We start from the raw sequence: 12,317 nt of genomic DNA, 5'->3' as shown, positions 1-12,317 counted from the left end.
ACAGGCCAGGGCATAACATAGGAAATTTTGTCTGAAGAGGCTTCAAAGAGAAGATGTTGGTGGCCTGTGTGTGCACGCTACACATGCCAGTTCCTATAGATCTACTGGGCATCTTTTCCTCAGTCCACACAGTGCACCCAGTCATTGCTTTAAGCTCAGTAGAGGAGTTAACCTTTTAGATGCCCAATGTTGAGACTATTTTTGATGTTTGAGGCAATGCTCGGTTAGGCGATTATACCTTTTTACCAAAAATGTATCAGCCCAAATGTGTGACGTTTTTTCCCCAGGAATTTTAAAGGTATCCAGTGTTTGTGAATTGCTATGGAAGAAACCAAGAATATAGTCAAAAGATAGAAAACATTTGTTTTTTTACATAAAATGGGAAAAGTGCTGTGCAAGAAAGTGTCTTTTTTCTTCTTCTACAGAAAGCATCAACAAAAGATTTGCCAAGATCAACATCTTCACAGCGTTCAGGAACAATAAGAGTTAGAAAAGAAAAACAATATTTTTACCGTAGTTTTTGATAACTGCTCATTCAATTGTCCTATTTTTTGCGGTTTCAATCTACTTGCAGTTTGTGGTCTTAAAAAGGCATGAAACCCAGATTTAAAAAAACACGATGTCACGTCTGTCAGACGCTTATGGGCACAGGGATATATAGCGTTTGTCGTTTGGCCAAAAATATGTGCGACCCACAGCCTGTAACTGAGCACTCTTTGCAATGATTTTTCATTGGGTAGCGAACATGCAGCAATTCATGCGGTAAAATCTAATGAATGAAAAATGGGTAAGAGTATGAAGGAAGCCCTGTGTATTTTTAAAATGTACACACTGAGTTTAGAATTACTGGGTATTTGTACACCTCTGAATTTGTGGTTACCCATATTATATGATTCCAAGGGCATTTTGCAAAATGTGTTCTTTTTGCAAGAAATGGAGAGAAATCCAATTGGTAATAACAAATGTTTTACTATGCTGTGTTACCACACTTCTTCCAATAAAAATGACACCTGGTTCTATCACCGCAACAAGAAACGCCACAAAATTAGACACAGAGACATCACATTTTTTTTGCATGAAAACAACCTTTTTTGGAGATGTGGGTATCTGCGCAAATTACCCTGGGCTCAATCCGCAACTCCAGGGAAAACTACCAACATCAGGCATTTCTGAAAATAAGACACCCATGGGAGTTCAAGGTGGGAAGACTTGCGCAGATCCTACTGCATTAACTTACCTGCAAACCTCAAACTTGGGCTAAAAACACACACTTTCTTCGCATTTCTGTTAGGAACATTTCCTTAATCTGCAGGGAGCCACACAATTCCAACCAAGCGATCCCCAAGGTGGGATCCACTTGGGAAAAACAGCAATGCTGCCTCTCCCTTGTTGATCGGTGCTGGTGGAGCAAGAAAAGGGAGCAGTGCTGTGCACCAAGCACCGATCACAAGTTAAAGCAGACCGCACAATTAGAGTGGTCGGCCTTCACTTTCGGTTTGCTATGATAAAATCTGGCTCTGGCTACGGAGGATGCTTTTCGCTTATATCCTGACATTGACTTTAGAAAGGGAAATACTTCTGGTAATTTCCCCATAAGCATTTCTTTTTCTCGTGCTGCCTTAGTGTTAAATGACGAACAAGTGCGCCTTAGAGATGATTCAGCTGGTATTGTGATCATAAGTCACAAAACTCAACACAAGAATGGATCACTAGAGAGGTAATACAGCATTAAAGCTAATTGCAGAACCTCTGAATTTCCGAGGGCTTACAAGTATGGTATCAAACAAGCCTTGGAAAAACCCTTAAATCTTAGATATGAAAGGCCAAACGGTTGGCTTTGCCAATGCTTGCTTGTATGAAAGAGAAAGAAGAACACGTTTCTTGAAATGAGCAGTGAAAGGATACACCTCATACAATCAAGAGATAGTGAGACCAAAATTATTCTGGGCAGAAAAACAACAATGGGGCACAAAGCCATCAAATCAAGAGTAAACATCTGATAGAGATCAAAGCTATCTATTTGTGACCAAAAGACTGAACCAATGCCCACTTTTAAATGTGATGTTATGCATTGAAAACAACAGATCTTCAATACACAGTTTCTGTGATCTGTAGCAGAGACCTAAAAGCAGAAGCTGGAAGTTAGTGGCAGCACAAGTCAATGCCAAGGATGGTGTGAGTGATGAAGGACTATTTTTCATAAGTGAACATTATATCTAAAGTGGCATCAAGCATAAAAATACAGTGCATGCAGCGAGCATAAGAACTGTGACTTCCCAGCAGTAACAGGTCTATGTCATAACACAGATGCTGCCTTGTCTGCTAAAATGCAGAAAGGGGTGGATGGGAAACTGCCGCTCAGTGCAGGCAATGATAATAAAGTGGACATAGCTAGATTTAATACGAAAACAATACTCGGCCTTACCAGGTAAATCCATTGCTAATTTTTGTAAACTACAATCCAAGGTGAATAAAATTCAACATATGATAAACATCATGCACTAAATGAGATCATTTGCTTACAACAGCATAGCCACATTTTCAACATTGTGTGCAACAGGATTTCAATTCTTTTTCCAGACAGTTGCTAAAATGGACAACAAATAACAGGGAAAACCGCCCATGATGGAACCGGGTCACAATACTCTCAACAATTGAAGATACCAACATGTGATCAACACCAGGGTACAGCTAGAAGGCAAAGGTTGCCATAAAGTTGGCCACCTTCAACTCAGGCCAGTCTCAACTTAACATTAAAGTAATTTTAGAACAGCATTAATCCCTATAAGATGCAATTTGTCTGTTCATCATATTTGGTTTTCAGCATATCCCGTTTACACCATTATGAAGCCAGTAAGAGGCTTTTTAGGTGGGGGGGGGGCAGTAAGGGTGATGCAGAAGTTGACGTTCAGTGCAGGCGTACGACAAGCACTTGATGACTAAAGTAGACTGGCTATGGGTTGTCCGGGCTTATAAACGGACTGGAGCCCTCCATCCTCGAAGACCATCCCGGAGAGAATACCTTGGGACCACAATCCACACCTTCCCATATGCCTGTGAAAGGACCTCTTTTGGTGAACCCTTCACAAGGAGAAAAGTGTGAACAAAGGGACACTGTGTGCTAGCCACCCGTGGCGCAGGCAACACCTGTTGTTGTGGTCCATGTTCCAGAAGAGTCCGAAAAGAAATGGATCAGGTAAAGAGGTTACAGGGGAAGGCCACCTCGAGAATGAGATGAAGAACTCTCTTGCATGGACCTTATGTTGTCCTATATCAGGCATTAGTAGTGAATCCAGTCCTGATTTCTATGGTGCATTTTGGTTCCTGTAGTCTTCCTGGTTCCAATTATAAATGCAAAAATACACATCATGCTAATAATACCAGATCTGGATGGTCTCCCTAAACCTGACAAAGACAACCTGGGAGATTTGCACTTGGATACTGTGTATGTAGAAACCCAAAGTTCTGTTCATGTGCAACTCGTGACACTCCCACAGCACACAATTGGTGTGCAGTTCAAACAAAACCTACAAAAGAATGGTTTTCTAGTAAAAATCAAAAACAATTTAGATTTGTAGAAAGCATGTTCTAAGGTGCAGATGTGCAAAGCAAGACAACTAATGCTGAATTCCTGCCACATTTGTGGGATATCTTAACTCCATAAATAGGTTCCATATAATTACATTGTATGCAAACGTAATTTCTGAGGATATCCTGGAAATCTGGCAAGGATGCAGTCCACTTGGTCCTATGCTACACACCCAGTTCTACACATATTTCCTATGCAAACACGCAGTGTGACGCACCAAACAAACATGCCTGAACTCCATCAACTCATCTGAATTAGACCAAACCTACCTCGGAAACTAACCGCCTGATAACATCTGACACAGCAGCACATGGAAGGGTTGTCTGCTGGGGCTGAAACCATATGGAGATCATGAAGGAGGCTTATCAACAGCAAGTACTGGCTCCAAAAATGATGGATGCAAATTGGTTAATTCTGCACCTGGAAAATGGATCATTTGCTGGAGCCCAATTGTATGTAATCATGCATTTAGAGGGAATATGGATCTTCAACACTGCACAGAGGAGCTAACCATGATCGTTTTTATAAATATACCGGAAACTATTTCCTTCCTGAGATCTCCTGCAGTTCATCCTTGATCTTATTTCATCTCACATCCTCAAATACATTCACACACCCGTTGTGGTAGCTACAACTCTGATATAGGCAAGGCTTGGAAGAACCACGGGGTCCCTGGAAGAGATGGCGTCTAGATGTGTAATGAGCAAAGTGACTTTCTGCACCTCCCATGATTGCACAATGCAGCCCAATAGGGCCGCATGGACAGGCTAACCTACAGTGAAGCTGAAAATGCAGCAATGTCATCTCTTGCATTCTTGTCAGTTTTCTATGATGTTCTGCTTTTGTTTTATTTTAAGAAAACAACCAGTCTTAATTCCATTACTAAAAATGTTTCGCATTCTCCATATATACGCATGCAATTTCGCTCTCTGTGAAACTAATATCAGCAAACGACATTCTGGAGGATAACCTGTTGTCAAGTCTCATAGCTCGCCCCTAAGACTTCAGCGCCAAGTGAAGTCCAAAGGTAATGTAGGAGGTTTTAATAGTAAAAGAAATAAAGCTCCAAACTTTACAAAAAAATCAAAATGTTTAAGTATTATTAGGTACCAAGGAGCAAGGAAATAAAGTGATTTTAGAAGCATCACGCAATTTGGCTTCACCACCTCTGCTCCTCGAAACACAATTAACAGTAAGAAAGCAAGAACCCTTAGGAAAGTATATGTCTAGACTTGAGACTGCACCTGTGCACTGATGCTTTACAGTAGGCCTCTCTGTCTCGCTCGCCCTCCCAAATAAATAAAACATATCTTCCAAAAACAATTTTCAGTGGGAGTGACCAGTCTCCTTTAATACTTATCTGTTCTTTCTCAATGTGGAAACTGATGTTGCCTCTCCAACCAGGGGGTAGCAACAGCACACACCCCACATCTGCTACAAGAGGGCCTCTATGCAACTGCTGATCAGCAATACTAGACCAGTCTAACTAGTGCTAAGACTAGGAATGACACTGCGGGGTTGGCTTACTGCGATAGGAGGCGCCAGGTTTGATCTCGATGGCCGCCCTGCTCCACGTCTCCTTCTCCACCTGTGACACACGGTCGCGTGTAAGCTGGTAGGAATCGTCAGTGGCGCAAACAGTGATTTTATCCTGGATTGTGCCCACGCAGTCCAGATGGCTCTGCCCAGACCTATAACAAAAGATATTATCCTATTATTTATGCATTATGTACACCCACCACCAAATGCTCACAGCTCAGTGACTTCAGATGAGATCGTAGGTGACATGGATGGAAGGCGCGTGTGTGTGGGCGAAAGGGGGCAGCAACAGCAAGTTCTGCAATACCCCCTAGTATAAGGTCATGCCTTATATTTCCACACATACAGGCTAGTTACTTCCAGAATAGTAAGATTTCAGGAATAAATCAACGCGCATATATTAGCCTGATTATAAATAACTTACTTCAGTAAGCAGCTTCCTACAAGGGCGAGTAACCCCATTCATGGACAGTTACCTTCTACATGGTTGCTAAGGGCAAAGCAAGAACCACCCTCCTGCACGAAGACTTACTTTCTTCATGCAGAGCTACAGCCTGCAAAGTTTATAAAGAAGGGAAGCTGCAATGCAGGTTTACTATATACAGTAGCCTCCAGGAGAAGTGTGTTTCATGCAAAGTACGCCGAAACTGGCTTTTCAAAGCATATCAGACTGCAAGGGGATGCTTTATTATTATTATTTTTTTTTTAAACTGCAAAAATAATGTTTAAAAAAGGCAGCACTTCCAACGGCAGGCAATACTGTGCAGGAAGATTTCTACCTGCAAGAACGAAACACTTCCTGCAAGAAGAATAGAACTCCTGTGAAGCAGATGCGCTACCTAAAGGGAGACATGGGCTTCTTGCAAGAGATGATAAACTTACTGAGAGAAAGACATGCTTCCTGCATTGTGAGAAATACTTCCCGCAAGGGGAGTTAAAGATCCCACATGAACGATACATTCCCTGCAAGGAGGATGTGCTTCATGTAAAAGAAGTGATTGTCACAGCAAGGGGATGTTATAATATCTGCAAGGGGATACATTTCCTCCAAGAAGGACACCTTACATAAAGTATATATACTTCAAATAAAGGGAGATACGTTTGAGGCAAGGGCAAATATCCTTCTTGTATAGATGTGCCAACCTTTGTAAATACTTAAAGGGAGCATATGCACCAGAGTGAGAGAGAGACAAATGTTTTTATGGGAAACAAAGTCTTATACAAGTGTAAGGAGCCATTCAGGAATAAGAGAATTTCTTTTCAACGTTTGGCCCTCGAGTGACAGACACAGCAGAAAGGTGCTGTTAGGGCTCCATTGTCCCCTTTAGTTGTAATTAGATCCTGGCATTCACCTAGGAAACAGGCACTGACATTCCATGCATCATCACATTCTCACTAATTAATATAAAAAGTGATGACTGGAATGCTTGCATTAATCTCAGCCACTGGTAATTTCTCTGGCCATATCCCAGTCCATAGTTAATTTGCACACCATGCCACCTCAGTTTGAACCCAGTCATGTGCAAGTCAGTCCTGACCTACCCCAATGGGTACAGTCCAGCCAGAACTGCCAAGCCAGGTCCTCGCCGAACCGGAACACAAACAACCAAGACTGGCTTTGCTCAGCTTAGGGCTCATCAGCCAGGTATAGCCTAGTCTCAGTGACATAATGTGTCAGGGAGAACCCGGTCCCAGGTTGCTTGCGTTCAGGTCCATCATTTCGGGTTGGTCTGTTCCCATTGGGGCAGTGGCAAGACTGATTTCCATATATATGGCTGGGTCCAAACTGAGGCGGCATGGTGCACAAAATAATGCTGGAATAGGGTGCAGCCCCGAGAAACTGCCAGTGGCCAAGATTAATTCAAGCATTCCACCCATTACTTTTTTTGTATACTTCATCACATTCTCACAGCATCCACGTTCAACATTCTACCACACGCCCGCTCAGTCCAAGCACACACAGATACATCATGTCACTACATCACCCCCATTCCTTACATGCAGGACAAACCAGATATGACATCACTATCTCATTCCCGTTCCTTACACACAGGACCAATTCAAAACCAATGCAAAAGTGACCGAGAAACAACAAGACAAACTTGCACCTTTTTTATCTCACAAAAGCAACGCACACAAGGACAATACAATTCATGAAACTCTCTCGCACACATACGCCCAATGCCCAGTCATATCAGGTGGTTAAATTAATAGGATCAAGTGCCAGACCAAAGAAAGTACATAAATCTGCACCCATCACTACGCCCTGTGGAAGCTGCCTGAATTTCAGAGGGTCTCACATACACAATGATGAAAGCCTTGGGTATGCGCAGACTGAAACATCTGAAAGCCAACAATCTAACATCAGTTACCTTCCAGTGCACTCAATCACATGCACAAACAAGACGATCACAAATGTACTCTGCCTCTAGTACTGCGCACCTGTCAAATCCTCCAATAACGACTGGTCCAAGAGAACTTACAGGTGACAATGTTGTATGGGGAGAAGAAGGTCTCCATACAAGATTCAGCAATCACTCAAGTGGGAGGTAAGTTCTTTATTCCATGTTCAGCCCATGGGTTACCATCATGGCAGATAGGTCCTGTAAGGGCTCCACTCATCCTCCAGCGCTCCCAGACTTCAACCAGGATGCAGACACTAGCATTCCCTGCATCATCACATTCTACAGCATGCCTACTCAGTCCATGCATGCACAGACACGTAATCGAGGGCGGCTCCTCCGCTATGGCGGAGGAGCGTCGCCCCACTGCTTTTAAGCAGTACAAATTAAAGGAACTTTGAGTTATTATCATGTTATGTTTTAGTGCTGTTTTGTGGACTGGCACGGCCGCTCTGCTCTTGGAGCAGGGCAAGGGAGAAGTGGTTTGCCCACTCCTAAGTGCCCATGACTGTTTGACTGACCACAACAGTCATGCGCACTTTCCCTGTTCTCCATGCAGGCTGTATTACAGCCTGCGAGGAGAACATGCCCACCCCTACAGCCCCTCAATGAGCACTGTGTCACGGCACTCAGACCAATCACAACGCTGCATTACAGCCTGCGAGGAGAACATGCCCAGGCCCCCATTCCCTGGCTGATCATCGAACCAGGACGCTCAGACCAATCACCATGGTGCATTGCAGCGTTGTGATTGATCAGGGGAGCCTGGCTGTGCTTCCTGTTCCTCGAGACTGATGAGAGGGAAGCAGGAGCAGAGACACGGGACCCGGTGGCAAGGAAAGTGTTTTTTTGTTTTTTTTTAATATTGCGCAGCCCACTCCCCCGCAAGCCATGCCGGCCACCACCGCACTTAATGTCAACACATCAATGTTAATTGTTCACTTATTTACTGTAGATCAAAGTATATTTCATGGAGGATTGATTGACAAGGAGAGGGAGACCATCAACATTTTTGGATAAGGTAGGTAGAGTTCTCTAGTACACGTGGGAGCATGTATAAAATATATTTCCTGTGACAGAGAGATTGATGTCTTGCAAGGGGAGATGTACTTCCGGGGCGACAGACTTCCTTTAAGGAGAAAGCTACTTCTGCCCCGGGTTAGATTGGCTGCGAGACAGACACGTCCTCTGAAGCCACGTTGTCGCGAGAGTACTGGTCATACAGTGGAAGGAGCGGAGGGCTGGACAATGCAGTACATTGGGTAACCAATGGGAAGGCCGAGTGTTGGCCAACAGCAGGGGGTCTTGGACTGCACAAACATGCTCAGCAGAGGTGTGTTCGAAACACGAGGGACTAGAAGAATGCATTGTGCATTTACAGCACATTTCAGGCCGTGCGTCAAGTGTTTGGCATAGGAGGGTTATTTTCTTTACCATCACTCTGAATAAATATTTGTGTAGAACAAACAGGGTTCACGCTAAAATGATACCTCTGCCACTGCCATCTGGAAGTAAATATTTTATTGGAGTGTGCTGTAAATGGAGGCATTGCTATCTAAAGCAAACAAGCCATGTTTTATTTCACTGCCTAACATTCAGACGACAATACGTTGGGATCCTGCTGTCTCGGTAAGGGAGTAAAGAACAGATGTGTTTGACGATGACTACGTGCGTGGTGGGGGTGGGGGTGCACGCAAAGCCTGGCTTAGTGGGTGAGCTACATTAAGAGCAATCCTTTGGTACCCATTGTGTTGGGTGAGCACATGCTTCCAACTGAAGTGGTCTTATGCACGGTCTGGATATCTGGGTTATGTGTATGGCGCTCACACAGTTTATGGTGGGGGTGGGTTTGATATCTTTCTTATGTGCAGAAATCGGGTTCAATTTATTATACATTTCGGTGGGTGTCTATGATTCTTGTATCTAAGTAAGAAGGCTGCTCAGTGAGTAGTTTGGGCAGCGGGACGACTTCCCGAAACGCGTCATGCCACATAAGAACTGTTGCAATAATCTTACCTGAAGCACTGCCCGTTGAGTACCTCATTGTTTCTTCACGGAGGCAATCTTTTGGATATATTTCGGAGGCAATCTTTTGGATATATTTTGCGAGGCAACAGCGCAATGGAGGTGACCCGCCCTGACAACCCAAGCCCAATTGTGGAAAATTTTGGAGGTAGATCGAGGAATCAGTATGGGCTTGGATTGCTGCATGCCACACACAGGTGATCGTATTTCTGACCTGAATGGGACCGTGACTTCACGGTGAGGCCCGGAGTATTGCCACGAGCCCCGCAGATTGCGCACACACTGGCGGCTGCAGAAGGCATAGGGTGGTGCTTGATGGTGACAACAGCCCGGAGAAAACATTTTGTCTGAATTACTGGCAGCGGTTACCGGCATCCAGCCAGAGGGATGCTGGGACATGAAATGAAATGAAAGCAGGATTTATAAAGCGCATGGCTGCCCGTGAGCGTCCCAGCGCTGGTGACAGAGGTAGTAGAGGAGAGGAGGGAGGTTAAGGAAAGAGCCAAATTTTCAGGAGCTTTCGAAAGGTGAGAAGGTTAGATTCGGCGCACATGGTAAGGGGCAGCGAATTCCACAGCTTAGGGGTGTTATAGGAAAAGAGGCGGCCTCCTGTGCGGGCCTTTTTAATCCTGGGTATATGGGCCAAATGTAAGTGTGCTGAGCGTAGGTTTCTGGGGGATTCATGGCGTCTGATCAGATTTTAGGATGGGAGGGCCCCTTGCCATGAAGGATTTTGTGGGTCGTGCAGAGGGATTTGAAATGTACTCGCTCCTGAATGGGCAGCCAGTGGAGCAGTCTGAGGGCCGATTTTGCAGAGCTCCTACTGTTGGTGCCTATTAGGAGCCTGGCTGCAGAGTTTTGTACCACCTGTAATTTGGCAATTACTTTCTTGGGGGCACCAAGATACAGCGCATTGCCATAATCCAATCTAGATAGTAGAAGGCTCTGGATGAGGAGCTTCCTGGAGTCTTGGGGGAGCAAGGGAAGGATTTTACGGGTAGTCTTGAGAATGCCGTAGCAGGCCCCTGCTGACTTCCTGGCTTCGGCAGTGAACCCATGGGGGGTGACTATGTTCTCCAGGGGGGACAAATAAACATTGAAAAGGGTAGGGCTCAAAGAAGAGCCCTGGGGGACTCCACAATGTACAGGGGTGGCTCGAGATTTAGAGGTTCCCTCAAGGACTTGGAAGGAGCGATAGTGAAGAAAAGATTTCAGCCAAGATAGTGCGGAGCCCGAGATTCCAAGTTCCCTGAGCCGGTGAATCAGAGTAATATGATTCACTGTGTCGAAGGCTGCGCTCAGATCCAGGAGGATCACTGCCACTGATCCTCCTGAATCAAGGATCTTTCTAGCCTCCTCCACAACCGCAATCATAGCGGTTTCCGTACCCTGAACAGGGCGGAAGCCCGTCTGGGACGAGTGTAGGAGTCCGCTAGTTTCCAGGTAGGCTGAGAGCTGCTGATTGACAAGTTTTTCAGCGGTTTTGCTGACTATGGGCAGTAGAGAGATGGGGCGGTAATTACCCAGTTCTGCAGGGTCAAGATGGGTTTTTTTCAAAAGGGGTTTTACTATGGCCCTTTTCCAACTAGGAGGGACGATGCCTTCTAGTAAGGAGGTGTTAATAAGTTTGACCATCAGAGGCAGAATGGTCGGGGCAACTCATTTTAAAATGTTAGGTGGGGCTGGGTCGAGTGGGGAGCCACCCTTGATGGAGAAAAAAGTGGGGAGAAGAGTCTCCTCTGTAGGAGAGAAGGAGTTTAAGCAGGGACTGTTTTGTTGCTGTGAACTGAAGGGGGGTTCTGGAGGGATTTCTCCTATGAAAGGAGGGAGGGATATTAAAATATTTTGAATTTTCCCATTGAAAAATTCAGCGAACTAACTGCAGCGGTCGCCGAGGGGGTCTACGGGGGGGGGGGGGTGTAGGATCTGGAATTTTTAAAAGCTTGGTTACTATACGGAAAATTTATTTGGATAAACTGGAGGAGGTTCTGATTTTTTCCTCAAAAAAAGCGGCTTGAGTGGTTTTTAGGGCCTTTTTATAGGTTAGAATTGATAGACTGTATTCTGTCTTTTTTGGGGGGGCACATTCTTTCCTCCAGGTTCTTTCATTTTGTTTGCAGAGTTTTTTTTAGCAGACGGAGGTCGTTGTTGAACCAGGGGGACTTGGGTTTCCCACCAAGGGTATGGACGGGTTTCTTGGCAAGGATTATATCGAGAGAATCCTCAATCCAAGCAGAAAACTTGGTGTCCGCTGCATGGGTAAGGGGGTCGTGGGGAGGGAGGGAGCATTCCAGGAGTTGCCTCCACTCTTCTTTGACATGCAGTTCGATGATGTCCTCCAATGGGAAGGAAGCATTGGACTTTAAGAGCGGAACTGCATGCAGCACCAGTACAGGGTGTGAAGGCATCTGAAGAGGGACGACTTCCCGAAACGCGTCATGCCACATAAGAACTGTTGCAATAATCTTACCTGAAGCACTGCCCGCTGAGTCACTCATTGTTTCTTCACGGAGGCAATTTTTGGGATATATTTTGCGAGGCCACAGCGCAATGGAGGTGACCCACCCTGACAAGCCAAGCCCAATTGTGGAACATTTTGGAGGTATATCTATATCTATGCAACCCCCCGCTAAATAAAAACTTGCGTGGTGAGAAGAACTCCTTGAGTGCTGTTTATTTTCTTCAGGATGGAAGAAATTTGGAGCGTGATCTATCTATATATATATATATATATATATATAAATCTATATATATATATATGT

At 44.8% G+C, this 12,317-nt stretch overlaps 1 protein-coding gene across 2 annotated transcripts in view; it reads right to left on the bottom strand.

The window, feature by feature from the left end:
* Positions 1–12,317, bottom strand: part of ELL3 (elongation factor for RNA polymerase II 3) — a 329,007-nt gene that overhangs the window by 125,111 nt on the left and 191,579 nt on the right. For both annotated transcript variants that reach the window (XM_078683282.1, XM_078683280.1), the window contains exon 4: positions 5,117–5,280. In XM_078683282.1, coding sequence (XP_078539408.1) covers positions 5,117–5,280 — 164 coding nt within the window. The remainder of the gene's footprint in view (positions 1–5,116; positions 5,281–12,317) is intronic.

This window comes from Lissotriton helveticus, chromosome 3_1 (assembly GCF_964261635.1).
Source record: "Lissotriton helveticus chromosome 3_1, aLisHel1.1, whole genome shotgun sequence".
Lineage (NCBI taxonomy): Eukaryota > Metazoa > Chordata > Amphibia > Caudata > Salamandridae > Lissotriton > Lissotriton helveticus.
Note: the sequence above shows the minus strand (reverse complement) of the source record. Positions and strands in the feature narration are given on the sequence as shown.